This window comes from Polistes dominula, unplaced genomic scaffold (assembly GCF_049000335.1).
Source record: "Polistes dominula isolate Pdom_NZ unplaced genomic scaffold, Pdom_raw_medaka contig_49, whole genome shotgun sequence".
In the NCBI taxonomy this organism is placed as follows: Eukaryota; Metazoa; Arthropoda; class Insecta; order Hymenoptera; family Vespidae; genus Polistes; species Polistes dominula.
The window spans coordinates 5,121,211-5,147,219 of record NW_028300914.1 but is presented as its reverse complement, the minus strand read 5'-3'; the positions used below and the strand labels follow the sequence as shown (position 1 = coordinate 5,147,219).

Below are 26,009 nucleotides of genomic sequence, written 5' to 3'. Positions count from 1 at the left end.
GTTTAAGTATATCTCTCTAATTACGACAACACTTCCTTTCAATGGGATATCATATTCTATTGATAACCCTGACAAGACACGTTGTTAGCCAAGCGCATTATTATAGAAACGTTTTCTCAACATGTTTGTAAATAAAATAAGAAGAATTTTTTTTTAATCGGAATTAATTTAAAACAAAAGTGAAAAAAAATTATTCAAAAGCAAAAAAATAAAAAGGAGGAAGATTATATTATTATAGTTTTTTTTTTTATAAAAAAAAATATTATGTGAAAAAGAATATTGATTAGATAGGGAAAAAAGGCGAAGAGATATGTGCATCCATCTGTAAAAAAAAAATACAAAATAAAAAAAAAAGAAAAACAATTATTTGTTAAAATGTAAAGAGAAGGAAATGTGTTTTTTTTTTCCAGATCATTACAGGTCATATATTATTTATTACTATTGGAAAATAAATTTTTTTTCTATTTCGTTCGACAATTAATTGAAAAAGTTCTCTTTCTTTTATCTCGTCAATCAAACAAAAAATTAAAAATAAAAAGAAAGAAGAATTTAGAATTTACCCTAGTAGCACAAAATATTGGAAAATATTAAATACACATGTATTCAATATTTTGTGCTACTAGGGTATTTAAAAAAAATTACAAACACAACAACAAAGTATATAGGAATATGAATATTAAATAGAGAGTATTTTCTGAGCTTATTTTCATCTACGACGATAATATTACGTTTCTTATTACGATCGAAATGATGCTCCTTAATTCCTAACGCGTCGTGGTAAGTGATTCGGATAATCGTCATTTGAGTGTACCTTGGTATACAATTTGGTTGTTCGAAGTAATGCTCTTGGAGGAAGATCGCTGTCAAAAATCACTATAATTTATAGCGAAATTACCTCGGGAGCCTCGAGTGAAAATTTGATTCATAGGGTAGGAGAGAATTCAAACGCGTCTCTCTTTCTCTTTCTTTCTTTCTTTTCCTTTCTTTTTCTACTTCTTCCAAGTCACAAGGGTTTTACGAGAAAACTTACTTACTTTATACTTCAACGATTTCTTACACCAGAAAGACACTAGGACTTTTCTTACTTTCCACCGGGGAAATAAAAATCAGACGTTCGCTAAGATCGATAAGAAAGAGAGTGAAGGAGGAAGAGAGAAAGAAAGAGAGAGTATTGTTGAGATTTTTGTAATGAAATTGTTTTAGAAAATAGACGTGTGTTAGGGTTAATTTGTTCGACACTAATTACAAAACTATTGAATTATTCGAAAAATAATGTATTCTATATAATTGAAAATTTATATAAATAATTATAATATAAATAAAATAATTATATTTATCATTTAGAGATACTTAAGCTTATTGTTGTTAGTCTAAACTTTCAAGATAATTTTTAAATTCTAGCAAACAGACACTTAAGACGTCATTTAAAATTTCGTTATATTCCGATCTGTCAAGTGTGGTATCTTTTTGACATCACGTTATTTGTCTTACGTTAATCTGACACGCTTTTAATTTATACCTTTCTAAACAGTAACATTGCACATAAGATACATCGTGTAAATTGTAAATGACATAAGAAATATATTTTGCAAACTCCCTTATTTGAATCTGACAATTATTTGACTTTTATAAAATAAATGTATACATTAGAAAATATATGTTTTTTATAATAAAAAAAAAATCAAAGAAAATATCTAATTTATGTTCGTATTAAAAAAAATATAGAAAAACGATATTTTCTTCCTATAAATTTACCACCAACAAGATTCAAGTATCAAAAATGATACATGGTAAAATAATGAACGAATTATAATGAAATCTGTGTGAAAAATCATTATGGACAAATCAAAGATACAAATAAGAAATAATATTAAACAATTAATACTTGTAAAAAATAAATGTATAAAATAAAAATAAAGTTGAAATCTAAAAAAGATGGTAGTTGAAAGATGGTGGTTTAACGAGCAAAAACGATGAGTACTACTCGGCCAGGTAATTTTAACCGTCGTTCCAGCTAGTTTAACCACCGTATAGCAATTACAGATCGAGCGTTATTATCATCGGGGCCCACCTGCGGGGTCAACGACACTTATCGCGGTTACATCTGCATCGTCTTTACATTTTCTACGTACGAGAGTACTTCGAGAACTTACTTTTGTAAAAAGAAAAAAGAAAAAGGAAAAAAAAATGAATTCTAAACCAGAAGAGAAGAAAACCTCCCTTCGATGTAACAAAGTAAACGTTATCTCTTAGTTTTTCCGTTCGATTTTTCCTACTTGGTTTCTTTCCAATCATCAAACACGTATAAGACACACACACACAAACACACACCTAAACTAAAAACATGTAATCGAGAGTATAGTATCGAGCACGAGCGTGATTCTACTAATTGCCGATGCAATTAGCATAATACTCTAACATACGCGTAAATAAAACTTAACTATCGATCGATATCTCTTCACTTTTTTATCTTACCTTATATCTTACAATTAAGAGTAAAATTTCTAATCTTACCAATATTCTAATTGCAATCTTTATTGACGCGTTAATTTTACTCGATAACCGATAAATAGAATTTATATTACTAGTTGGTTTATATAAACCGGTACCTCTTAAAAATAGTCTTTCTCTTTTTTGTTTATTTAATTTTTTCAATCATCGATCGAACTTAACGTTAATATTCAATATTAAGTACTTTATTTCTTGAATGTTTTATTTTTGTACATATTTTAATACAATTACCATTTTAATTTATTACCAATATATAAAAATATTTAATATACAATTAATTTTTTTCTATTAATCGATCGAATCACGGTAGGATCAAGATTTTAATTTAACCGTAAAGTACGATATATTTTCTTTTATTAGCTTTATTTAATTAAAATGTTATCCTCTCGATAATACATGGCGCGTGTCTCTACTATATAACACGAATCGTTACTTTATTACTTTAATTAACGCGTTAGTAATGTACGCGTTTATTATTCTTCTTCTTTTTTATCTTCTTCTTGTTTTTCATTGTAGTGATTTTAAACAAAATTGATCAATTAGTTTCTACTGAAATTAATCGAAACAAAAAAGAAATTATTTTAATTTTAACCTAAACATCTAATTAATAAAGGATTTAACAACGTATATCGCAAAATCGCATCCAATAAAATAAATGATATTAAACAGTAATGAAATTTGACCTTGAAAAGGGCCTAGTTTGTACATTATGCCGAAAAAGAGTTGAAAATTTCTTACGATATCCAATCAGAATAAATGGTCGTTCAATACTGTTAGACACACTTTCGTAGTGAGATAAAGATAATAGATACATGTATCTATCTCGAGTTAGTTGATTCAGTCATACTCTTAATAATAAATTCATGTAAATGGTGGTAACGCTCGAATAACCGTTCTACGTACTTGAACGTAACCAACGGCGTCAACGGTTCTGAATAAATGTATGGTTGTACGTGTGGTGTAGAATTTAGTCGGATTCAAAGATCGACGCTTATTATAACTTAGTATGTTAGATAGATATAATAAAATAGTATAGCATGGAGCATTAAGTTGCAAGTCTAACGATAACGATCGTTAGATATCAGCGATTAAATGCCTACGCTGTTTCATCTTAAACCCTCGTAGTTTATGCGTTTTAGATGTGTTAGGGGGTTTAAAATCGAAAACGTTTTAAGTACATTCGATTGGATATCGATTAAATTTTAGTTGCATTCGATTTGTGATCGGTAAAATTTTCAAACGAGTTCAATTTGAAATCGTTTATCGTATCTATTCGAAAGTTTTTATTGCATTTGCGAAGAAATAATTTATTTTTTAGTGTTAGTATGATCGTTTCATTTTTCTTAAACGTGAAAACTATCGTAGTTTTAAAGGGAACAAATGTTAAGAGTCACGATAGAATTGAAGAAGATAAACATAAAACAGAATCGTAAGTTAAAACGAGTAAAGAAAGGATTTCTAAAGCGAAATCATTTATTTTCGGAATAATCTGCATACGTATGGAAAAACAAATAGACGTGATCCTAAATTATATTACGACTTCTCTTTTAAACGATGAAATATGTTCGTATGTATGATGACTCGACACCTGGGTTTTGAGAAACTTGCATCGTATTTTGTTTGTTACCAATTCCGCGTTATCGATTGTTCTTCTACTTTTGATGTAATATCAATTTTAAAACGTGTTCTAATTTTTTGTTGTTGTTGGATAAATATACAAGATATTTCTGATACTTAATTGTGTATGCTACAATATATCGATTTTGTTCAATTTCTGTATAATACAAAATGCATTATAACATACAAATCGTTCTCAGTTAAATATCACCGTATTATACTAAATACATTTTATTTCTTACATCGATGTAAATATTATCCGTCGTTAAAATTACACGCATAACGATATACCGATTTATGTCAATAGTTATTTGATACCGAACAAATGTTTTACTTGTATCAATATAAGTTTTTTTTTTATTCTAATACCGATTTACATACGTTCCTACATCATGAAATTTATAAATCCGTACAAATATCGCAACATATTTGAATTAGCGTTATTTTAAAAATCGTAATAACTTCACCGAACGTTGAAATATACGAAACGATCAACAATATCATGATAAAATGTGTGCCAGGTAAATAAGTAATATTTTTCTCCTATTTTATCCAACGTACAATCATAGTCAATTTTCTTTCAAGTTGGTTGGATGAACATCGAATATCGAACGATGTCCAATTTTGTATCACGTTTTATTGCATACTAGCTGTTAGCTTCAGAGTCCCGGCTTATATCATTCGATAGATGTTGACCGATAAGGCTGACATATATTTCATCGTTCACGAGATTAGAAACGTATCGATACACGTATCGAAACGTATCGAAACATATCGATACGATATTTGCCAGTTTTCAAAGAAATTTGTCTTTAGCCTCTAGGATTTTATATTTTTTCTTCTATAATATCGATCATACTATTTCGATCGTACGATACTTTAGTTAAAATAAATTAATAATTATTATCATAAAATGTCCCTCATATTCAAACACACACACAAACACACACCAATGTATATAAATAAATATATTTTGGTATATAATGGCTCAAAGAGCTATCTAGAAATTCAAATAATACCAAAGTACTGTCAATATTTGTACATGATACAAAATGGATTATGTCCTCTCTCTCTCTCTCTTTCTCTCTTTTACTAATGTCCATTAAAATTCGACTTTGATTTGCTGATGTTTTAAAATAAATACTACTTACATTACACACACACACACACACTCTCTCTCTCTCTCTCTCTCTCTCTCTCTCTCTCTCTCTCTCTCTCTGTCTCTCTCTTTCCCTCTTTTAAACCTTTTTACTTGCATCATTAATTCTTCCGTATCTGTAAATGCCATTCAATCGGCAAATACAAATATTACATTTATTTGTACGCGAATCGTGATTTATGTGATGAATAAAAAAAAAAGAAAATTCATATAATCTCTATCACCTTTAGAAACAATTTTCAAAAATTTGATGAACATGATTTTTTTAAAACACGATTCAAGTTTTAGTCGTTGAACTATAAGTAAACTTCATATTGTCTTTTTTTTAAGAACCTAGTTAGAATTTTAAATTCGTATGAGTCAAGAATAGTAAAGGAAGATTAGAAATACTTATGAGTTGTCTAAAAATGATTAAAATTCTAAAATCTTATCACATGAAGTGGACTATTGTAAAACATGATTTCTTAAGAAACAATTTAATTTTTGTCGTTGTTTAATAACACGTAAGCTTTATTGTTTTATTTTATTTTTTTTTTTTTTGTAGTATCAAGTAAGATTTTCAAGACCATAGGAGTAAGAAAAATAAAAAGAAAAAACGTCTAGTAGCAAATAACTAGGCACTTTGAGATCCTCTCCACGGTCATGTTCCTTCTCTCTTTGCTATCACTTTTTTCACTTTTTTCACTTTTCTCTCTCTCTCTCTCTCTCTCTTTCTTTCTCATACGCATCATCAAATGCTCTTCTTTCCGTTTCTTTGGACTCGATATACATATCTACGGGTCGTTGATATCGTTAGCCTCATGTTTTCTTGGATAACATGACTATATACTTTACTTATATACTATACTTATATACTATAATACATAAGTAATTTTTTGTCCCATTATTTCTTCGAAAATCAATAATCCCTTATCCGTTTAAGGCCAATCCTACGTACGCGAACAATTTTATTTTTAATACAATAATAATTAATTATGTCTTAATGATTAGATCATTTGAATCGTTATTATATGATCATTTCTAAATCATTATTAATAATTATTAATAAATATTATTATATATTATATATTATATATTATATATTATATATTATATATTATATATTATATATTATATATTATATATTATATATTATATATTTATATTATAATTATATATTATTATATATATATATATATATCAATACCATAATTTTAATCTAACAATTTTTATTTAAAGTCAAAGTTATGAAATAATATTTGAAAAGTAAAAGAAATGATATCTAATAATATTGTCTGGTATTTCGAGTTACATTGACAAATTTGTTCATAGCAAATGGCAAACGAGTTTTCAAGTTTTCTCTCGTTCTAGAACATATTCAACCGGTTGCAAGTTACTTTTGTTTATCTAGGATAAAAAAAACACGAAGCATATACCAACGAATCTATGAATGATCGGAAAAGAGAAAAGGCGAAAAAAAAAGCTTTTCGTTTCGAATTTATCACGAAAAAAAAAAAACAGTGAATGCACCTTTTTTCCTACCTGTTTTTATATTTTTTCACGTACACTATGCCAAAGCGTCAGAGAGAAAAAAAAGGATTTAAAACATAAGAGAGAGAAATAGAAAAGAGAAAGATGAAACGAAAAATCTTAGAAATAATTTGACCTCGAACGGGTTTAACAATGTCACAAGTTAATTTAAACATTCATATAATAATAATAATAATAATAATAATAATAATAATAATGTAGTGTTAACATGTGAATGGAAGCTTGTAACAAGATAAATGCGAAATTATCATAGGTGTCAATAGAAACTAGAGATCACTATCCATAAAGAATACAAAATGGATAGAAAAAATTCTTCTAGGAGATTCAAAAAAAAGAAATCTTTTATGCGTTAATCTATTCAAAGTTCAACAAATTCAAAGTTAATGACGTATAAATGCTTTTTGTCAATTGAAATAAATATATATTCTAGATAAATTTATGGTGAATAAATAAATACAAAAAATCACCACTATTATTCATTCATGTCTTCAGTATTGCTAGAGCTATATATTAAACCTCTATTTTATTCCAAATAATTTTTACAATTTCATTAATAAAATACTTTACTTTTTTTATATTTTTTTCTATTACTTAAATCATCGATATAAAAATTCTAAAAATATTCTTATCCATTATTAAAATACGAACAAAATTTGGTCAGATATCATTTTTGTATGCAAACAAACGGAAGGATTTGATTGAAATGGATAATTTTCATTGGGTACACCGTGTATATAGAAAAATTAATATCAACTACTCGAGTAAAGTAAACTTTTTGACGTCAAAATTTGTTATCACTGATGTATCTTATTTCAGATCAAAGTTCTGCCCGCGTAATGAAAGTGTGATCGAAGTAACCCATCATGAATTATCTCATTCTCTCTCTCTCTCTCTCTATTTCTCTTTCCCTCACTGCATCTGTTCGAACAAGAAACTCGAGCTTTCCATAACACGTAGAACAAAGTATGCCTTGCAACGTGAACACATCGCGATCTAATACCAGCAACGTAATATATTACGATAGAGATAATGCGATGCCGCAAATACGATACCACTGGGATGCCATTTGGTGTTTTCTTTTCGTTATGTTTCTTTACATTACCGATGACGAACGATCTTTTTCTTTTCACAATAATCATCTGCTTGAATTTACTTGTTAGTTTTTATCTATCTCCTTGGGGAAACAAGTTCATTCGTATTTTCTTTCTATATGACTTTTAAGATCGCATAACTTTGGTAATACTAATAGGATCGGCCAATACTTTATACTGTCAATAGTGTATTTTAAAGCTGACATATCATAAAATTCCTTAAAATAGAAAAAATGGTTTACTCTGTTCATTTGTACGATCAAAAGTTATTATGTTTTCAAAATGAGGGTAAGTAAAGAAAAGAAATTTGATAAATTTGGAAATTTGATTAGGAAAAAAAAATAAAGAGAAGAATATGACTAAAGCTATTAAACAATATTAGTGGTATATATGAACACAATTTAGTATCGTTCCGAATCGTATAAAGTTGATTCGAGAGTATTCAATCTGAAAATTTTTAATGTGAAAATTGTATCTCGGTCTGATCGACCAATATCTGGAAAAATCGATTAAATTTGTGGACAAAAATCGAACAAAATTGGTACTTTTTCAATCGTGATATCGATAAAAAAAAACTAAACGTCATTCGTAAAATTATTTGAAAACATTTTAAGAGAGAATGTTCGATAGAATATATGAACAAACAACGGTTTAATTGTTGCACTCAAATACGAAGAAATTTTGTCTCCGAACAAATATTAAATCGAGTCTGTTTGCACTTGTCATTCGTAAAATTTATAACAAAAAACAATTTATAACGTTTTTGATTAGGTATATAAATGAGGAAGAAAATACGGGTGTACCGATAATGACAAGTCTATGCATCTGTGTTTCACGTTATCGGAACATTTGACACGAATCTATAACGTTTCAATGAATTCTATTTCTATGTCAACGACCGTTGTTTTACTATCGTTAAGGGAATATCGCAGTTGTTATCTTGTTTATAAAAAATAAATTTAATCAAATCCAAACAGACGTACAGAAATATTGGATTATTGAGTAAATGTTAGAAATAAAGAACGAAAATTGAATAGTTTACTCGAACCATACAAATAATGACTACATTAGCATAATTAATTAACAGACGGGTCAATAGCGGTTAGACTCATTTACAATCTTTTTTATAATTTATAAAGATGCACGAAATCAGTTAAATTATGTTTTTTGACAAATTTGAATGAAGTAAAAATACTTCGACTAATAAAATTATTGCATAACAATGAATAATTAAGGTAGATTTTAGGTTCGTTTATTTGAACGTAAGAGAACCAAATTTCAATTATAAATGATCAAAATTTATCTACGAGAAAGAGAGACAACCTAAAAAAAGATATGCAATGAAAAAAATCAAAGCAAAAGATACACGTTGTGACTGTCTGATGGAAATACTTTATCTCTATACGAAATAATCTACCTCGTTAAATTTAATTATTTAAATATAATTATTCTTTTGTCTATTCTAATCAATTGTATGTGCAAATTAATGAAATTATTACGTGAAAATGAATAATTTAGATACATTTTAGGTTCGTTTATTTCAAAATAAGTGAACCAAGTTCCAATGATAAATAATCATCAATTTTCTATGAGAAAGAAAGAAAGAGAGAGACAACCTAAAAAAGATATGCAACGAACAAAAAATCAAAGCAAAAGATGCACTTGGGGAGTCTGTTAGAAATCACCGATGCGAATTTGCGGGAAGCGTCGCGTCGCGGCCGAAGTAAACGACCTCCTCTCTCCTCTCCTCTCTCTTTCTCGTAAAAGAGTCAGTAAGAAAAAAAGACAAAAGAGAGAGAGAAAGAAAAAGATAGGGAACTCTCTCACACTTACTCTCTCTCTTTCTCTCTCTCTTGCACTCTCTCATCTCGACCTTCGGCCATTTCATTCGGTATCACGACGACATTGCTGACGGAGACTCACCGATCTCTCTCGTGGGAAAAGCTCCGATCGTCGATCCTCTTTCCTCCTTTCTAGTCACGAGCGATAACCTCCTCCTCCTCCTCCTCCCCCACCTCCACCTCCTTCTTCACCTCCTCCAACTTCTTTTTCTTCTTCTTCTTCCTCTACTTCTTCTTCTTCTTCTTCCTCTACTTCTTCTTCTTCTTCTTCCTCTACTTCTTCTTCTTCTTCCTCTTCTTCTTCTTCTTCCTCTTCTTCTTTTTCTTCTTCTCCTCTTTTCTCTAACTTTTTTTTTATTTCACATAAAAATCCTCTCTAGCGAAGAAAAAAGTGGATGGCGTTTACAACTCGACTCACGATCGACAGAAAATAAAGAAATAGAGAATGAAATAGAGATAAAGGAAGAAAGGGTGAGAGGGAGAGAGAGAGAGAGAAAGAAAATCTCTCCGGCACGCGGTACTCTTTTAAAAGGATGTTGTATCCTCTTGGTGATCCCTTAGAATCTTCTTTTTCTTTTTCTTCTTCTTTTTCTTTTTCTTCTTCTTCTTTTTCTTCTTGTTCTTCTTCTTCTTCCTCTTCGACGTTTCTACGTCAAAGAAAAGTTATAAAAGGATAGAAAAGGAGAATAGAGATAAAAACGAGAAGATGGGGTAGGAAGAAGGTAATAGGAAAGGGATAGAAAAAAGGACAAAAAAAAATTATCCGTTCCTCTTGTTTTTTTTTTTTTTACTTTTTTAACAATAAAAAACTCGTTCAATTTTGAATGTCTCTTTTTTTCCCACTAAAATAAAAGACACGTTTTCCGTGTCATAAAATTCTAAATAAAATATATTTTCGAGAGATAAAAGGGAGGAAAAAGAAAAAGAGAGAGAGAGAGAGAGAAAAAAAAAAGAAAAAGAAAATCAAAAAATATCGAAACGTTTTCGTCGCGTTCACCGCGACCGATGAAAGAAAAAAAAAAAGAAAGAGATGAGAAGAGGCGCGCGCAAACGAATGTAAGCTAAGGCAAGAGCGAAACGCGGAATAGCGACACACGTCTTTTGCGCTCCTTTGCAATACACTGAATATATTTTGAGCTGTGTGTGCGCCTCTATCCGCGAAGAGACTTACTCGCTGCCTGGCGCTTTGCGCGCGCTCATTTAGCCCCCTCACTCGGCTTTGAATTCGGTAAACATCGGGTTACTTCGGTTTATGACAACTAACCAATCGCTCAGCTTCCCGGCCGGCTTACTTCGGATTCATTCGGTGAAATTCGGTTTGACGACTACTAGTGCAGCGCCCGCGCCAACCCCGCTCAATCGTAGTTCGACCAGCAGCAGCAGTGCATTTTAGCGCATGTTGCGCAGATGCGCAACACTTTTACTACTTTTACCCATCTCACTACCTTCCGGAATCATCCTACACTTTTCATACAACTCTCACTACCCCTTTTTTTCTCGACCCTTCCTATTCCTAACGAACCTATTTTCTCGGGGTTTTTTGTTCATTCTTTTTCTTTTCTTGTTTTTTCTTTACTATCTTTGATTTCTTTCTTTCCTTTTTTTTTTTAGACGTTAACAATTTTTCTTCAAATTTTCAACCCCCATTGAATTAACTACAAGAATTTTCTTATTATTTTGCCATATCTACTTTTTGCGGCCTGTCGATAATAATCAAGAAAGTTATTGTTATCTTTTGTAGCATGCGTATAATCACGATGGGGAGACAATTATTCCAAATTGTTTACAAAACTCTTGCGAACGATACACAAAGAATAACGTCCTCGATTCTATTTTGTTTAATTTTACATTGCCGAGAGAACGCAAGTATAAGTTTAATCCCAACAATAGCTGAATCATATTATTAGTCTAACCGATTATTGTATCGTTATATAATTTGAAAAAAGTATTGAAAGATATATGTTAATGACGATCGCGCATAGTTATCACAATTTTCAACATTATCATCCACCTATCTGTAAATGTGTAACATTTACTTATACATATGCACATTGATATCGCCAGTTATCGTCAGATATCGTCAACAGAAAGCGCCTCCACTAGAGAGAGCCATTGTGGAACGTACACTTTCGCACGTATACATTATGCAAATTGATTCCATCGATTGGCCGCTAAACCCTACCAGTCCAGATGCAAAACTTGTTGCGCTTTATGGCAATGTCCTCGACGTTTTTAGCATGAAAAACTTTTTCAATGCGATCAAATTGGCAATTTTCAAATAGAATTTTCCGACTTTTAACGTTACGAGAAATTGTTCATATGTACTATCAGAAACATCGAAACATTTCTTAATAAAATGTACAATTTGATGTAGTTATATTCACGTAACAAAGAATATTCAGGCACTATTATGTTTTATTGTTTAATTAAATGTTTTAATCTATGAGAGAGGAAAATAAAAGATATTTTTAAATTGGAAATAATTTTGTTTCTAATTGGGTTTCATTTTCTGTTTCAGGTACCCCAAGATAAGACCCGAAATGTTTGCATCTTGGAAGGTCCAGTACACTCGAATAGTCTCATTTAGATAATATTTCCCTCGAAATCGAGAAAGTTTTGTTATCTTAGCAGGAACCTTTTCAATTCCCGATAAAATCAATGGTAATTGCATCGAGTTTATAGTCGATTAACAATCAACATAATTATCTTAAAAGCTTTCCGTTTAAGAGCAATCCAGTTAAAGTATGGCGTATACGTATCGACGATAACGATGCTACTTTCTACGTCATCTAAAATTTTATCAAATTTTTTGTTTTTTTATTTAATATTCTATGGGACGATTATGCTTACGTAAAAAAAACATCTAATTAGGATAAAGTAACATTTGCATGCGTTAAAGTCTCCTTTATCAAATGTCACTGAAGTAATGAGTTAGTAAAGATGGCGTAACACAACGATTAAATCAAAAGAAATGCTGCCGATCTCGCAGTTTCCATCTTTACCTTCCACTTCCAATTCCGTAACAAAAAATACTATGTCACTAATAATCCCCGATGGTTGATGCGACATCAAATAAAGCTATATAAAAAAAAAAAAGAAAAAAAATACTCTTAAATATGTATACTGCGTATCAAATTTTTCAAACGACATTTTACAAAAACGGACAGCTACAATTTATTATTATAAAATTGTTATTACTTCTTACAAATTATTATACAGATCAATCGTGCAATTTTATTTCAAAATTTAGTAAGGAAGGATAGGTATTTCTATTTTCTTCTTATATTTTTTTTAAAGCACAAATAATGAAAAAACGATTGAAAGAAAGAAAGTAAAGTAATTTGATAAAAATGTATAAAGATAACATGAAGTGTTTCAGAGCGTAGTACAGTGGTCAGAAGGTACTCATTAAGGCGTGTTACGCATTACAATGTTCTTCGGTAAAAATTTGATTCTTATTTAAACTAAAATGCTTCGAGTAGAAAAAGAAAGTATAAGGAACATTGTGACGGGATGTCGTTAGTATGATTGCTCAAGAACTTCTTAGGATGATGATAATAAGAGGTTGCTCTGAAACGTGCAAAGTCAACCATACGCAATTACCTGACTGCTAATATGCGGTTGTCGTTCCCTGAAATTATTAGTTGTCTTCTTTTGCGACGATACTTTGCTCCTATACTCTCGCAAATCGACGCAATTGTGCTGGTTATTACAACAATGTTTTTAGACTCAAAATTCTTGCTAATGAATTTTATTTTTTCTGTTAGAGTACAAATAGTTTTCTTATAAGATTAATCAATTTATTGACTGTTCATTGTCATAATTGTATATCTATACTTTAATTGTATGTGTTTACTTCGATCAAGAATAAAATTAATATATTATCCTCGTTGTTAAATCAAAATTTTATATTTGAGCCGTTCAGAGAGTGAAGTAATTAATTTCAGTTTTACAATATCTACAAATTCTTAAATCTTTGATTTTTGCTTAATATTTTACATTTCAAATAAATTGAAATTAATTAATTAGTCTAACAATTAACAATTCTCAACTCAACTCGACATTTGTTCATAAACGACATTAATGTGTTAAAAATAAAAATTAAATATATATGAATGCATTATAATTCGATGAATATTTTATTGCTAAAAGAATATAGTAAGATAATCTTAAAACAAATATAAGATATTTGAAAAGTATCAAATAATTATAGGACTGCGTTCAATCGTAAAATATAAATCAATTGAAATGATAGTCAGTACTGTAAAGATCTCTTTGTTTGAATATCCTCAAGGATTGTTCGTAATTCCTCATCTTCAAGTCGTCCTTCAAGACTTGGAATTAAAGCTTTCGCTTCTTCCGGAGTTTCCGGACACAAGTTTGCCAAGGAAGCGAGCTCGAATTTATGAAGTTTCTTTTGCAATAACAAGCTGTACAACATAATTAATAAATACAAATATATATATATATACAAATATTTCTATGTATATATAAATATATAACAAATACGATGGAAGAAAATATTGAGTAAACTCATTAAAAGTTTTATTTTATGAAAGTAAGTTGAGAAAAAATTATATTTGAAAATTTTAATACCTTCTGACCGATGCGATGGTTTCTTTATTTTTAAATCGTCCAAATCGATTCGTATAAGTTAAACTCTTCATAAAAACTTCGGAAAATTCTTGTTCTTCTTCTGCTGATTCGTTTTGTGCTTTTCTATGTTCCAGTAGCATGTACACTTCCGATATTAACAGCGTTTCCGCGTTCTCGAATTCTAAACAAATAAATTATTTTATTCCTGCAAATACTTATCCAAATCGAAATTATATTTAGCAATAATAATGATAAAAATAATTATTAAATAAATAATATATATGGACAGAGGTGGGTCGAGATATCAAGCGCGTGCATTTTATTAACATTAAATATCATTTTGGTTTAATCAATTAGCTGTGATTGGCGAGTATACTTGTCATGCAGAAAATTGATTAACATTTGCTGTAGTGACCTTATAAAAAAATATTTACTTAAATTATTTCAACAAAGATGTACCAATAACACAAAATATTACAATTTCTTCATGACTATAATACTCGTCAAACACACCTAATTGATTAACTACAGAATTCCAATTTAACATAACTATGGAAAGAAATACAATAATTAACTTAACAGAAAAAATCACTTACGCAATTTAATTGAATATATTATTGTTAAATAGGTTTATTAATGTATCCTTCGTCTGCCAAAAAATCATAAATCTTTCGTGTTTTATTAACATCGATTTTAAGTAGAACGCGAGCCTGAGCCAAACGCAGGGAACCATATTTCTTATTTTCCGTAATTAAAATATGTTTGTAATCCAAATAGCTCATAGGTACAATTCTGGTAACCGAACACAATGATCTTTCTTCACTCGTAAGTTTTTCGTAACCAGGTAGGCCATTAATTACGAGAGGTGGTGCTGATCTTCTCTGAGAGGTATTATGTGCTATTGGAAAATTAAAATTCATAATACCATTTTCCGGTAATATTTTCTTCCAACTATATTCCGGATTATTTAAATAATGTTTTCTCTCTCTCTCATTTTCCTGACGCAGTTTCAATAATTTCTTATAAGTCGGCACACTATAAAAATATTTAATTCCATTGCTCCTAAGATCGATAAGATTGTGAATGTGGTTTTTAAGTTCGCCACTGCGATGAAGACCTTCCATAAAATAATCGAAATCCATTCCCCCGGTGAGCTGCATAAAAATCAACAATCTTTCAGCGATTGCACGCGTTATCGTAAATTCGTATCTCTGCAACCAAGAAATCGTTCTTCTGATTGAAATCAATCCGTGATTTCGAATAATTTTCCATCGTCTTTTACGTTCCCTCAATCTATTGTTATAGGCTTGAACTATGGCTACTTGTAAAGATTGTCCTAGCTTGTTAATTTTCTCATCGTCCGTATCAAATTCGTTATAATTTAATTGAGAAACAATATGTTCCGCGTGATTATCAAAATTTACTTCAAAGTCTGATCTCGCAGGATTATATCCAGCTAACATTCTACAATTAAGGGAATCCGAAGCAAATCTTGGGGGTTCTTCCAAATCGTGTAATTTAAATAAATATGGAATTGGCTCGGATGCAAATAAACTTGCTTTGGTTTCTTTGATTTTCGGTAATCCAGGTAAACTTTGATTATCTATAAAATGTTCTAAATAATGTGCCTTACATTCTTCCATAGTTTTGCCTTCTATTCTTTTAGATACATCAATCCAATTACCAAATCCACATTCTTGTATTACACTGAGCAATTCCAATTCTTGTTTAGCAGTCCAACCGCTACCATTTATCAATTCAAATTCATTCTTAGTGATAACATAATCGTGATCATTTTTATGATCACCTATTTCACAGCCCTTAGAAAAACAAGACGGACACAATTCCACGTTGGTACATACAGCACATCTCACATACGGCTCTTTTAGATTACTTTTGCACGCGTAACACGTTGGATCTGAAGTAAGGATTTCATCCTTCACGAGCGATACTTCTACGAGTTCTAAGTTGTGTCCATGACTTTCTTTTCTATTAGACGAGAAGTCTGAAAGAGTAAAATTTCAAACCTTACTTTAGATCAGTCATGTTCACGCGTACATACACCTCTTTCCATTATTTATTTCCACTTATTATAGGAGAAGAAACTAACCTTTGAGGTTAGGTGTACTTACTTTAATAATATTTATGTTAACAAAAAAAACTAACCTTTGAGGTTAAGTTTACTTACTTTAATAATATTTATGTTAACAAATTATACGCATACCTTTGGGAAACTGCAAATCCGCTGCATCTTCTTCTGTCATATCAGTCAAATTTGGATTCGCCATAGTTTCTTTAATTATTATACTTTTATGATTTTATCAAATAAATACTATCTGCTTCTCTCGCTGCAACTACAAGAAATAAAATGTTTATTGAGCGATGGTGCTGACATCAACTTAAAGGATAAAACAGATCTCTATATATGTGGAATTTATCGACAATGGCGCTGCGATCTGTTTCTGTCTAGGGATCCTGTAGGAGGGATGCGCCATTCATAATCAGCTCATGTGCCATTGGCTGAAAATTTTGGGGAACCGCTTCCGATCCAACGTGCAGCCATGTTTATCTTTAGTATATATTAACGGCTGTGGTTAGTTTAAGTTTGGAATACTTATAGTTTTTATTGTGATATTTATGTTTAATTATTTTTTTTTTTTTTTAGTAGTTTTCTATAAGTGTAAGTTTAATTTACTCATTTAATAGTTACAAGTATAAATGTACAAACCTAACCTATAACTTATCGTTTGTTTACAGACTTATTGTTTGTGATGAATAATCATGGTTCGACAGTGTATTCTTAATTACTGCAAAAGTTCAACAAGAACTACGCAAGACCGTAAATACCTTATACCATCGCGTAGGTATAATCGCAAAAATTTACAAAATTTTAAGCAAACAAATCTCAGTTCGAGTAAAACTATGACCATGTACCAGACCATTGAGAAATAAAAATATGTTAAAATAAATCTATTTGTTAATTGTTTTATATATTTGTCTTATTATTATTATTATTATTATTATTATTATTATTATTATTATTATTATTATTATTATTATTATTATAATAATATAATATTTATAGTAGATAATTATATTTATCAAAATTGTATAAATTCCTACAAATTGTTTTGAAATTTCAAAATACTGTAATGCCTTTTATCAAATCAAACTTAATTAAGTCTTTCTTATTGAATTTATAATAATTTTTTCGTCTAACCTATTCTATTTTAATATAAATTTTTAATTATCATTAAATATAGTTCATTTTTTTTCTGTATTTGATGCAATTCATTATTTCATAATTATTTCAATGTTTGAATTATTCGCGCGCAAAATCGAGTTCCGGTCCCCCAGCAATGTATATGGCGCATCCCTCCTATAGGATCCCTATTTATGTCGGATTCTTGAAAATCATTAAAGTAATAAATAATAATAATATAATTATATATTAATTTTTTATATTATAATATTATAATATTATACAATAAAAATAATAATAATATTTATTTATTTACAGAATTTTAAGTCTTATTTTTTACAAAATTATCGGAGAACAATTGTTAATTTAATTCAAATCTTGTCACAAAAATGTAGAGCCCCCAGCATTAAATTATTATTTAAATTATATTTTATATTTTATGATAAATCATTGAATTTATAATTACTAAAAAATTAATAAATTTTTCTTCTCTATCATCTTTAATATTTATAGATACAGTATTTTATCAAATAAAACAGTACATGCGTGCTGCTTTTATGTTCTCGAACATGTCCCTGGAATAAAGAAAAAAACCTTCGGAGTAAAAAATGTAATAAACATGACACAGTAAAACTTATACGAACGTGTAAGTTCCTTGAAAAAAAAGTACACGAGTAAATTAGCTATTTATGTATAAGATATGTTAATTATTGGTTCGTTATCTCCACTGGAAATTATTTGTGATACTCGACAAAATTTTTTGCTTCATTTGTAAACATAGAATTGTACGTGATTTTCCTACATTTTATTCAACGAAACTTCATTTTTATTTCACAATTATAATTTAATAATAAAGCAACTGTATATATTTTTCTTTTATAAGGTAGGTACTGTTATTAGTTTAAAAAGAATGCTTCATCAAAAATTACATTCAGCTGTCGTAAATTGTTTTAACATGAATTTGCCTTCTTCTCTGAAGGATAAATTTTACAAACGTTTAAAAGAAGCCTAGTAAAGTTTATTTCACGATGTTCAATGCATCGATGTAACCTATTGATTAAGAAATAATTAATATTGACCTTCGATGTTAACGATTATTCGAATAAAGTTACTACAATTTAACGCGTGTAGAATCGTATAAAAATAATCGAATTGAATAAACAAAAACACCTACGAGTGATAGAAGTAAGGAATTATAAGTGCATATAAATAAGTTGCATAAACCGGTTTTTATTATATCTTCTATGAGACTAACTGCGGTTGGAATTGGTAAAACATAGTAAAAAAATAAGAAGAAGAAAACTAGAGAATTAACGTTCGTTCATAAAATCGTTGTTGCGATTTACGATTCTTATTATGTTTCTCAGCACATATTATGTTTTCGTTGTATTCATTTCTTCGTGCGAACCTTTTGCCTTGGTACAAGTTTTCGTTAAGAAAAAAAGAAAAAAACGTACAAGGAAAAGATTTTTGTTGTATCGATAAAGGAAAAAATAAAATACTTGTTTCTTCTAAAGTTATCTACACATACTGTAAATGGTGAGTTAATAAGAAATATGGCCTGGCCCCTTCGCGGTCAAGAATTTCAAACACACAATCTTACCGTTATTCCAACACATAATTTTAACCTTCTAATATTTTCGTTAGAATTTAATTTAACGAAATCATTTTAACCATCACAATAAAGACATTTTTTCGAATTATTTTACTAACTATTTACAATGGACTAATAAGATTAAAACTAGTGAAGTATATCTATGTAAAAATAAATCAATGTTATTATCAAAAATAAATCATAAATTTTATATATAATTTGTACCATTGTTATTATTATAATTATAAAATAATTCTTCGATTATATAAATGTTGTTCTTTGATATATATGTACATATTTTTTAAAAACATATATAATGATAAATTTTACAAATATTAGCATTAGTTATGGCACTAATAATAACACTAGAAATAAAACTGAATTGCAGTTTTGAGAAAAACAATGAAAAATCGTGATTGCTCTTCGTTCAAGTTAATGTCTTTTCCTTTCATACTCGTTTTTTTAAACTAAGAATAGTATTTAAATTTGTTGAAAAGATATTAAAGAAATTCTCGGGCTTATCGAAGTAATTAACAGGGTAATTTTTATATTAATTTTTCTTTCTTATCGTATACAAAAATTCTTGGACATTTGTATTGCGATTTAACCTAAATTTCTTGTAATTGAATCGTAAAAAAAAAGAAGATGAGTAAAAACGAGCCAGATTTCACGAACGCGATGACGTTAAGATACCATGATTTCGATATTGGAGATGGTAGTAAAAAGGATGACTATGATGTTCTCGATATACCTCGTGCCAACTTATACGATAGGGTTTACGAAGGAACTACTATAAAAGGGTACGTTTTTATGAGTCATTGTTTCTATTAAAAAGAAAAACAAATGTTGAAATATTGCTTAACGTTTTTTTATTTTTACATAATTCTATTGAATCCTTATTCATCATTTAAAACTGTATACAATTGTAGTTATAATAAAAAGTTGTAGTTAAATTAATTAATATACTGCAATTATATACATAATATAAAACAATAAATAATTTGAAGGTTAAGTCATTATTCAATACACATTTTTTTAAATATCAAGTCAATGTAGATGAAATAAAAACCAATTCAGTAACATAAGTTAAATATCAAATATAAGATTTAAATAATAAAATTAAAATCTCAAATATCCTTTAAAATGTCAAATAATTTATTATAACATTTTTTGATGCAACTGCACTTAATAAGCAATAAATTATTTTGAATATCAGTTCTCTAATTGGCTCATCCAATATGATACCACCTTTTATACATTTTCTAAGGGATGACTTTTCAAATTAGGAATATAAAATTAAAAAAAAAGGAAAAATGAAACATTCGCTAAAATTTAGTGGAGGTGAAAGAACGACTCCTTTCTAAGGGGTTATCGGACCTTTTACGGTTCATTTGTGACTCCAATTTATCTCATTAACATCGCCGCGGGTATTACTATATAACGGGACACTTACTATCACACACACATACACACATACACACTGAGTATGTGCATCGAAACTGAAGCCGAGCTTCTCTCGTTACGAACTGCATCAAGTCCACTGATAAAAAGAAAGAAAGAAAGAAAAAAATTACGTAGGCGTCACGATATTGCCCGATACTAACAACTCGTCCTATATTTTCGATCTTTCATCAAACCCAACTCGATTATCTCCTTTAAAAGATACGCGAAAAAATATTGAACAGGAATTTGTATATTTATGATTTTGATCTTGAATTTTTTCTTGTTTCCTTTAAAAGTTGTACTTTAACATTAATGACTCACGAAGATTCCTCAATGTATAAATTTAAATATACATATATTAATATTTTAAAATACCATCAAATTTTTAAGAAATACATTATCATTTTAACTCTTCCTATCTTCAATGACAATTAATAATGATGATAAACGTAATAAAAATTAGTGTTGAATTTTTAGTATGAATATTAATAATAACTGCATTCATCAATTAAGTATCAGAATAAGTTAAATTCTTGAGTTCTTATTCATAGACACGCATTCATTACGTTGGATTGTTTATCGAGGACAGTAATTCTACGAATAAACTTAGAGTTCGTGTAAACGTGATCGATAAAGATCGTGCATTAGAACGTAAGCTTTTATTCAATAGGAATGATCAAAAATAGGATTTCTTAATCATAGATTTTTGTACGAATCCATTCGAGAAAAGTCAATGCAATGATAATTCTACGTTGAGAATGAAAATTGTTGTTCTATCTAACATGTTATTATGCAATAAAAGAATCGTAGATAGAGATAGTTGATCAGAATAAAAGTAAAATAGTTTAAGGTGGAGTCTAAATACAAGTTTGATCGAAAGAAGGATGCTTGTAGAGAAGATTAGGCGATTGCTGATAACCGATTACTATCTTATGTTAGCCCAGCAATAATCCTAACGGGATAACCTGGATAAACTTCCTTCGTATACACACATGTATGTGCATGTGTGAGTTTGTTTTGTGTGAATGTAGGTTTGCAAGTTTATCTAAGCACACAAACTCGCGAACCGCTCCTAGTTCAACTTAACACGTCATCATGATCGACCCATTTGTTATGAAAAGAATCAACCCAATTGGATCAATCCTGTCTCGATATAGATTTTTAACAAGTTGAGAAGTACAACAACAACTTTTCGAGTTGATTGTAATCGGTTTTTGTCCTTGTTGTTTTCTTCTTCTACCCATAAATGCAATTGAAACTAATTTAGCACTATTAATTCGCAGAGATTAACTGTTTCCTTTCTGTTCGCTAAACAACTTAAATATGATTAAGTATTACATTTATATTGCAAAAATATACGTTCATCAATTAACATTTTCAACGGTGAATTTTAAGTCAAAACATTGTATAATCATTTATTTTTATGATTTATTTTAAAATATATTTATAACATAATTATTATGAATTAACTGTTTCTTTTTAATAAGTCACAAACCATTGTTTTTATTCATATCATAATTTATATGAATAATATAATAATTGTGTGTGTAACACTAAAAGGTGAATCTGAATGATAATATAAATTAATTGGATGGAATAACAGATGATCGTTTTAGGGATTTGCATTAAAAGGAATTGCAGAGTATAATGCTATATCTAATAAGATGACTCACATAGATGCGCGTTATCTTCAAACTAGTTGTAGCCTACTGAACTCGAACGAACAAGTACATACATAATCGTAACTTCTAAGGATATCTTATTCGATCATTTGTATGCAATGGTAATACTTATTTCAATTTTAATAAGTATACTAAAAGTCTGATAACCAGTTAATATGTTTATCTATTCCCATAACGTACTCATTTCGTGAAAGATTATTAAATTAATACATCTAAAACGACCGAATAACTATTTACTATTTTTCTTTCACTATCCATTCACACGGTTTATATTATTAGACGATAGGTGTTTATAAAATCAATAAGAAATGTGAAGTTCTTTAATAAAATAAATGCAGTATATAAATCAGAGTGGGATGTCTGACATGTGACTCGAAACTTCAAGCACATAGTTACACATTATTTATTGCAAATAATAAATCTATAAATATTATTTTTTTTATTTGTTATACAATCAACTAGTTTAGTTCGTGTTATGCAGTACCGAAATATAGAAGATCATTTTTTATGCTTGTTATAACTTTTTTCTCGAGATGTGTATATTTTTTATTATCAACCAACAGACTTTTCAAAACTAAATTTGATGATACTTGTTTATTTAAGAATTTCGACATAATATAAACCATTAATATATTTACGAAATTATTGAAAAATATTTTATCCTTGTTGAACGAACAATCAGTTACCTTTAAATATTTTTATTTCGTAATTACGTGAGTGTTCATCGAGATTATCTTTGGATAAATTCAATAAGATTTTCTTTATCAAATGTTAATATACTTATTCGTCGAAGTTCATCGACCTCGTTGACATTTTTTTTCAGTCGAGAAATTTATTGGTTTGAATTTTTAAATATTATCGAATTGTCCTGTGCAGATGAAAAACGACAGAGATGAATTCTAACTTAAATTACGTATGACAGATTGCAGATAAAATTTGATAGGATTCTATTGATTTTACTAAATTAAATACAATCGATTAGGGGAAAAAAAAACCAGAAAAGTTTCTTCAAAAACTTGTCATTATATTTATATAAAATTGGGTCAAGTAAAAAGTTTATTCGTATTTTCATGCAAAAGTGAAACAAATTTATTTAACAAACAAACTCCAGCTAAATTGATAAAACAATTGCTTGACAAAAAAAAAATACAGAAAACCTATGTTTCAATCCCCCTGTCCAATTAGATCAGATTCAATTTTTTTCACCATACACAATTCTACAATTCTGATTTGAAAATATTGAAAACACTTAACAAATATGAAAAAGAAAATTATTTAGCAAATATTAGAAGATTGGATGATAAAACAAAAATTTATATATGTTCACCTGGCATTAGTATGCATTTATAAATAGAAATAAATTAGAAAAAAAAATGAAAAGATAATGGAATACCGATAAAGCATTCACCTAACGTAGTAAATATTTATTCATTTTTATTTGTCCTTGGTCATCGTCCTCGACGTAGATGAGTTGTTTTTTGCGTACCGGTGGAAGGTATCTCTTGCCGTTTAAGATAAGTCGCAAGTTTCCACGCATAAAAAAAGAAGGTGAAGGTCGAACGGATGACCGGACTCGATCGTGAGAAGAGATCGTCGAACGCGATCTTGAAAGTCGGTGGGATTGCTTGGCTTTATTTTATATGTCATTGGGAAAAGAAAAAAGAAAAAAATTTATACGCAATCTTTCTCAACGTATTATTGACCTATTAAAACATTCGAGAAGATCAAATGTTTCACATTGTTTGCTCCGTAATATTATTAAATTTATTATAAATAATAAAATGATTGATTACAATAAAAAATATAATTTTTAAAAAGCAATAAATAATTCTATAATAATAATAACAATATTTTATAACACAAATTATATTACATAATATATAATAATATTATAATGTATACACATTTACATATTATGTAATGAATATATATTTACATATAATGTAAAATATATTATAATATATTATATTCTATAAAATAAATACATATATATTTTATAACGTAATTTTACATTTAAAATAATTAATTAAATTTAATTATAATTTTTTTCTTTTTTTCTAGAATAAATAAAATATCTTTTGAACAAAAGATCATAGAAATAATGGTACAATGCTAAACTCCAATTTTTATTATCTTTGATGATTCTATTGTAAAAGAAAAAGAAACATTTTCATAGTTTTCTGAGTCAGATTAGAAACAGCCTGGTTTTTTCCCCACTAAGCAATCTTTCAATTGTAAAACCACAAAGACTTAAATGAATTATTGCAACAAGTAGACTTCGTCATATTCCTTTTCGTTTCTTCCAACATTCCAACGAAAACATATTTTTCGGCAAAACGTTTAAAGTTTCTTCTACACCGAACGGTGAAAAAATATTTGAAAAAATAACGATAATCATCGTGACGTTGATTCTACGTCAGCAATTTTATTTCACAATTTTAAAAATGAATAATTCATGATTTATAAATATAATAATTTTGTTTTTGTTATACCATGAGAGTTAAAACAATTATATAAGTTATATAATATATAAGTTATACACACACTTTTCATACGATAGACAACAATTACGAAATTAATTAAACATTTCTTGGAAGATTTAACGTTAAATAAAAATAATAATAAGAAGAAGCACACGTATTTTCTTGAGTAAATCTTACATTGTCCAAAAATAAGCATTGTAAGTTGTAACATTTAAGTAGAACAGTCTTCGTACCATCAAAGCTATGTTTCTAGGACAGTAAGTTGAAAAGTTTCTGCACAATGCTCTGAAAACTTACAAACCATAATAACAGTGTCAGCGTTGATTTGTTAAAACTTTATGAAACTCGGTCAAATTTACGCATCGAAAGCTTTTGTAATTCATTCATTCATTCATTCATTCGATGTTAGGAATAATATTTCATTAACATAAAATCCATTCAATCGGGATAAATTAGTATTATATTCGAATAGAAGTTAGACACGTGTCGTTTGTTCGTCCTTCTAACAAATAATGTACCGGAAGAACAAAACTAATAATTTATTGATCATTTCCAAGAATTGGTAATAACAATCGAGTTAATTTATATTCTTATGTAAATTAATGCAATAAATCATAGTATTCAACGGTTTAATATAATCGTCATATTTCCACACTTTGTTTCTAATTAATATCCTGATCGTATCGTCTTAAACCTTACCGAGTGTTAGTTTACAGATTTTTAAGTTGTTTTTGTGCATTATAAAATTAAATAAAAATATAAAGGATAAAAAATCCGGGAAAATTAGTACAAGAAAAAGAGTAATAAGAAACATCAAAGATTTTCACGTCATGCTATTTGATCGTTGTTCAACTAGTTAATCGTATATGCGTAATTAATGAGAAAGAACGAAGGATCTCCATGGATGGCCGATTGATCGATTTATCCTGTAACGCAACCGGTAGAAACCAGTTTTCTCTCTTTTCTTGTAAAGCCTTCGAACGTTTTATCTTTGTTACAACTCCGTAAAACTACAGTTGACTTTCTAAGTTCCTATTCAGTAATATAATAATCATCTTTTAGAAATTAATTAAAATGGTGATATGAAAATAAAAAATCGGTTAAGTCATAACATAAAAAAAAAAATGTTATAAATGGAAATTAAGAAAAATTTGCTTTGTTCGAATGAATACATTAATGTTATAGTTGATTAAGATTGAACTAGAATGAAACGTTTATAGTTGAAAAGAAAGGAAATGATCAAGTTTTGCGTAATAATAC

General features: G+C 28.8%; 2 protein-coding genes and 1 long non-coding RNA gene across 6 annotated transcripts in view; 1 reads left to right on the top strand and 2 right to left on the bottom strand.

Annotated features, from left to right (window-relative positions):
* The window catches only part of Pde9 (phosphodiesterase 9), a 98,249-nt gene extending 88,075 nt beyond the window's left edge, over nt 1–10,174 (bottom strand). For both annotated transcript variants that reach the window (XM_089169878.1, XM_089169879.1), the window contains exon 1: nt 9,738–10,174. The gene's annotated coding sequence lies outside the window, so the exon portion shown is untranslated. The remainder of the gene's footprint in view (nt 1–9,737) is intronic.
* Nucleotides 10,175–10,312: 138 nt separating this feature from the next.
* Ada2a (Transcriptional adapter 2A) lies at nt 10,313–16,720 on the bottom strand. Of its 3 annotated transcripts, XM_089169882.1 has the most exons (4): nt 16,570–16,720; nt 14,980–16,350; nt 14,346–14,526; nt 10,313–14,179 (listed from the first exon to the last, which is right to left on the bottom strand). In XM_089169882.1, exons 1-4 carry the CDS (start codon nt 16,631–16,633, stop codon nt 14,005–14,007), a joined length of 1,791 nt encoding a protein of 596 aa, XP_089026008.1. In that variant the 5' UTR covers nt 16,634–16,720; the 3' UTR covers nt 10,313–14,004. The 3 variants fall into 3 exon arrangements, with proteins under 3 accessions (XP_089026008.1, XP_015173770.1, XP_015173769.1); XM_015318284.2 differs by lacking the exon at nt 14,980–16,350; XM_015318283.2 differs by lacking the exon at nt 10,313–14,179 and having other exon boundaries at nt 14,386–14,526; nt 14,942–16,350.
* A 148-nt stretch (nt 16,721–16,868) lies between these two features.
* Nucleotides 16,869–17,314, top strand: LOC107065016 (uncharacterized). The gene is made up of 2 exons (XR_001475552.2): nt 16,869–17,025; nt 17,103–17,314. It is a non-coding gene; the product is annotated as an uncharacterized LOC107065016 (long non-coding RNA).
* Nucleotides 17,315–26,009: the final 8,695 nt, after the last annotated feature.

Bases quoted from the DNA above. Each gene is read 5' to 3' on its own strand.
- Ada2a (XM_089169882.1), bottom strand. From the start codon at position 16,633: ATGGCGAATCCAAATTTGACTGATATGACAGAAGAAGATGCAGCGGAT. The intron at 14,527-14,979 runs ATAAACCTATTT...TTATTTGTTTAG, and splicing joins GGCAGACGAAGGATACATTA to AATTCGAGAACGCGGAAACG. The intron at 14,180-14,345 runs GTATTAAAATTT...TATGTTGTACAG, and splicing joins ACCATCGCATCGGTCAGAAG to CTTGTTATTGCAAAAGAAAC.